Source organism: Merops nubicus, unplaced genomic scaffold, assembly GCF_000691845.1.
Source record: "Merops nubicus isolate BGI_N331 unplaced genomic scaffold, ASM69184v1 scaffold45149, whole genome shotgun sequence".
In the NCBI taxonomy this organism is placed as follows: domain Eukaryota; kingdom Metazoa; phylum Chordata; class Aves; order Coraciiformes; family Meropidae; genus Merops; species Merops nubicus.
This window is the reverse complement of record NW_008632538.1, coordinates 240-5,421: the sequence shown is the minus strand read 5'-3', so window position 1 is coordinate 5,421 and position 5,182 is coordinate 240. Positions and strand designations below refer to the sequence as shown.

Sequence of the window (5,182 nt, the reverse complement as noted above, 5' to 3'; positions counted from 1 at the left end):
CCTGGCCCCGAGGGGCTGCGAGGGGTCTCCAGCTGCTCTCCTCGGAAGCTACACCAGGGTGGGACCTGGCTACTGGTAGAAACGTGTCCTCCTGGACACGTCATTTCAAATCACACGCAGTGGAAGCTGCTTTGCCCAGAGCAGAACAAATTAATTGCGTTTCCACGCCAATGTTTGAGATTAATGTAAAAAAAAAAAAAAAAAAAAAAAGCAAGATCCCAATTCTCTAAGAGATCTGGATGCAGGTATGTCTCACACCACCTTTTTCCTCTCTGGTGAGGATTATCAGGTTTTCTGTGGCTTTCACAGATTATGTCTTAGCAACTGAACCATTTAAAGAGACACAATGATGTCATCATGAAAACAGGTCATAACCACAACCATATGCTAGTGGGACATAGCTGGCATCATCTTTTTCTCCTAGTAACTATAGATACAGTTTATTTTTTGGGAAAAAGCAGAAACTCAGTCACACACCACAAGGGAAGGCATGTTTTGCCACCTTTCTACATAATAAAAAGAAATATTTATAAGGAAGAACACTGTTTTCAAATTTATTATTTGACTTGCTTTTTTTTTTTTTTTTTTTAATTAAAAACAAACATGCAAAGGGGAAACCAAAGCAACAAAGATGGATGGTGCAGATACTGCTTGAGGTCTCCTAATACAATGATAAGCTATTGACAGCAGGTATTTTCCAACAGTTAAGAAACTGCCCGTAATACACACACATAGTTAGCAAATCCTTTCTTTGGTAGCCTACAAAGCAGTAGCTGAACAAGAAAAGCCTGTTTCCCATCTCTTCTCTCAAGCCATATCCTATGTTGTTTTGTTCATTAGCTCAGTTTTCTGCTGGGAGGCAAGCCCAAGAAAACATTTGGTACTATAGGACAAACACTTTGAGAGAGCCTCATTACTCCACCACCACCACCACCACTGCCAAGAATGATTTATCCATTTCTAAACAGAAAGCATGACCTATTAATTAATAATTTGATCTATCTGAAAAGTTATGGGATTAACCCACTGGATGGGTGGTAAGCACTCTGACAGGAGCCCAGGGAATTAGTGCATTTGGCAGTGCTGGGTTAACAGTTGGACTCAATGATTTTAAAGATCTTTTCCAATTGAAATCATTCTATGATTCTAAGAGTGCTTTCACTGAGCATACCTACATGCCTCAAGACCTGGAGAGAGGCAGCCTTTGTGAGAGTCCTTCTAGGACTGGCCAGTGTAGTTTATGACAAAGAAGAAAGCCAAATAAAAAGAGCATTTGTTCTTGTTGCAGGTGCGACATTATTATCAGAGTGATATCCACATAATAACAGACAGCAGAGCAGGTAATTTGGCCTAACATTTTAAAAGAATATCTATCTGTTTAAAACATGAGATGCAATCTCATTGTGGACGTTCACAGAACATTATCCTCTCAAGTTTGTCTTCAAAACACTGAAAAGTGAAATTCTGAACTTAACTCTACAATGTATTTAATGCTTTGGGGTTAATATTTTTTTTTTCTCGTTGTGAGTTTCTTATGCTAAGTGCACTGCATTATTTCTTCCATCTGCATATCTGATAGGAAATTTTTATGGCTTTTCATTATGTCCTGTTTTCTTCTGTGCCTTGTGCTGTGTCTCAGAGTCATGGCAGATGAATTCATGCCATTTTAACAGAAATACATGGTGATTTAATGTGTATCTCAAAGAAGAATATTTTCAGTGACAATATTCAGATCAAATTGAGTGTACTTTATTAAGCATAGAAGTATGCCTTAAAACCAGAAAACTTTTCCAAGAGATGCATATATATCTCTGCAAGTAATTTTCCAGAACAGTAATCATTCATTGTGCTATTTCAGTCACTGCATCCCAGAAAAAGCTTCCTAGTCTTTTTGGTTTTCATAAACTATGTTATGTGTAAATGTTTATTTTAAAACTTTAGTCACAGAGCAACTGATTTTCAGCTACACAGAGCTGTTTGAGGTACTTATGATCAAACATTACAAGTTTGAAATAAGCTATCTACCTTCCTCAGCTGCCATTCTAACCAACCTTTAAACCAGAAGGGGGAAGGAAAAGGTTCCGGTAAACAAAAAACACTAATTTGTGGCCTTGTTTCATGTCTGATACCTTTGAGCCAGCTAACAAAAGGACATGCACAACTGTAATGAAATGCTATGGAGACAAGATGCTCAGGCTTCAAGGGCAAGAGGCTCATAAACAAAGCCTGAAGGAAGAGTCTTTTCTCTTTCATACCCACAAGGATTTAGTGTCCCACATTCCAGAAGACTCAGTTTCTCTGCCATAAAATTAAGACAAAATTTCACACAAGAAAGCTGCTGGAAATTACCAAGACCTAGAGGTAGCTTCAAAAATAAGGAATTGTTTCAATTGTGGGGCTTCATTTTCTCTTTAATCTAGTAGCTCCTTTTCTATTTGACAAGTTTTTCATCAGTATTAAATTTTATGAGCAACAGTTTTCTGAAGCGGCAAAGGCAGCTAGCTGATCCAAAACAAGTTCAAACACTTGATTCAAAGGTATCATAATTAATGATTTATCAAGCTTCAGAGTGTTAGAATCACCACAATTAGATTGTTTCTCTGAAATGAAATGTGTTAGCTGCAGCCAGCACTCTAAACTACAGCTTTTTGAAGCCACATACATAAAAGACATAAATGATCTGCAGCAAGTCAAGGGGAGCTCACATCACCCTCTGTCCATGAACAAGTGATGCCCTGGTTGATGACATGGCCAGTGACTCACACTGGCCAGAGGCAAAGCCCATTTGCCCAGCTATCCCCATCTGGTGGGAACCAAATGGCTTTGAAAAGTCATATAAAAACTGCTAATCATGACAGTTACGGTGCAGCTGACCAGGAAACCTCCTTGCTGCTGCCAAGCACCGTTCGGAGTACATCCCCTTCTCCTCACTTCCCTAAAGTTACTCTAAAGTTCTTGTTTTGTGTTTCTGTAGTTCTTTTCTTGACTGGGACAACAAGGAAATGTCATATCTGATGAATTCACAAAGTTTTAATGATTTCAAATGAGTGAGGAATGCACAGCTCCTGTCAAGCCTCAGGCCATCACTGCTAACTCCTCCCAGAGCTAGGGCTCATGCTCACACTAAATAAAGAGGTTCCTTTGCCTTCAGAAATTTTCCATGGTTTTCCAAAGATTATTGACAGGTTTGGCAGTAGATAAGGGTAAGAAAATATTCCCCTCTTCCTTTGCACTAAACAAGTAGGATGCAAAAGTGAGATGAGTGGGTGTTGCATTATTATCAATTAAACAGTAAATTTAGTATCCAAGTTTCATCTTCCTGCAAATATGTAGCTCCCAGACATATTCATTTTACCCCAAAAGCATTGAAAAATACTTTTTTTTCCAAATCAGGTTGCTGATGGAGAACATCCAAGAGCATCCCGGAGCCTCCCTGCGCAGGGTATGAGGGACCTCTTGTGGTAGCTGGCTCAGCCAGGCTCCAACAAATGCCAGCAGCAGATATAACATTTATATTCAAATTTATATATCTCATTAGATGAGCCTAACTCATTTAATACATGAGACATTAGTGTATAACCCAATATTGCCACCTAGTTTATCATCCCAGCCTCCGGCTATGAACACAAGGCATCTAAAAATAAAACACTGCACTCTCAGTAATATTTCATTAAATGCTGTTAAACCTAATGCAGCTGGCCTAACCACAGTGTCACAAAAATAATAGCTGCTGGAAGCAGCTCACCTAGCTTCAGTTTGAGTCTGGTTCAACGGAGGAACGAGTCAGATTGTCCCCATAAGTCCAGCAGCAGAGTTCTTAGCCCAGAAAAGCTCTGCTGGATCTCGGAGCCTGCCTTGTGCTTTGCTTCAACTTTGCAGAGTTAAACTAACAAACATCTTTCCTCAGGCAGGGACTCCATCTACTTTAAGAACCCCACTAGCAACGATTTCTGGATTTTTGTAGCAAATTCTGAAGCCACCAAATGCTGTCCAGTGGCCAGCAACAGAGCTTCTTATAGCTGCTCAACATGGACTCCTAGAGCAAGGGTCCAAACAATCTGTTCACACCTATCCTGACACCTCAGTCGAGCAGTGGGACACATCCTGCTTTTATTTAGCTGCTCCAACACACACCAGGGCAACTCCTTCTATTTTCTTTGACCTATTGAATTATTTCATGTGCTCTACTCTGCAGTTTCCTCAAAATTGATAAATTTTGTCACAAAACTGATGCATTCTGTCACAAAGCTGAAAGCAATATTTATAGCTTCTATATCTATCTGCTGATTTATTGACCTCCAGAGACAGTCACAAACCCACTTGTTTTCATAAAACGGGCTCTCTATTTGCATTTAGAGTCACCTTAAAAATAGAAGTACAGCCTCCAGTCACTAGTCCCCCAGGCTGCAAAGTGGCATGAATATTTATTCCCAAAATCAAGTTTAATTTTTAGATCCACTTCTCTAAGCCTCTTTTGTTTTGTTTTTCCCTAAGACAAACACAAAAACACCTACAAAGCACATTTATTTGTAGGAAGAGCACCACAATAGGTTTTTTTTGGAAAACACAACATGCTAAACACACATGAAGGCCCCTGCTCTCTTCAGAAGCACACAACACCATTTGGAAACACCTTTTCCCCATCATGGCACTGCTGATATCAGCTGCATTCAATACACAATCCAGGCCTAACATGCACAGTCACACATTCCACTGTACCTACAAGAGGCACATCTGCCTCCAGGGTCATTTGAGACACCACTACTCCCCTAGAAGTCCCTCTTCCATGCTTAGCTTTCTGAGCTTTCATTTAGCCAGAGTCCTAGAAAGGAACCCGACCAAAAGCAATGAAGAGGAAAATGGACACAATCTCTGGACTCACCGGTGTGCTGCTGTCAGAAAAGGTGTTCATGCTGATGGACCTGCTCATCTTGTCCGAGGAGAGGGACGGTGGGGAGGGACTGCGCTTGTCCAGCTGCTCGTGGGGTGGCAGGTCCTGGCGCTGCAGGTACTCACGCCATGCTCGCTGGATACTGCAGCAAACACCAAGCACAGGGTTGGACGGGGAATGCAGCAACCAAAAGGATTTGAAATGTGTATTCTTAACTGAAGAGGTGGGGTTTGGTGGGTTTCTCTTTTTTGGTGCACTTTGTTTTCCAGTTTGGATAGTGATTACTCATCA

The 5,182-nt window shown here is 40.7% G+C and overlaps 1 protein-coding gene across 1 annotated transcript; it reads right to left on the bottom strand.

Annotated features, from left to right (window-relative positions):
* Window positions 1-4,882: 4,882 nt before the first annotated feature.
* Window positions 4,883-5,033, bottom strand: IQCJ (IQ motif containing J; the record flags this gene model as incomplete). Its single annotated transcript, XM_008947935.1, has 1 exon — window positions 4,883-5,033. A coding segment is annotated over one exon (151 nt), but the record flags the coding sequence as incomplete, so codon positions are not given.
* Between the last annotated feature and the right edge of the window lie 149 nt (window positions 5,034-5,182).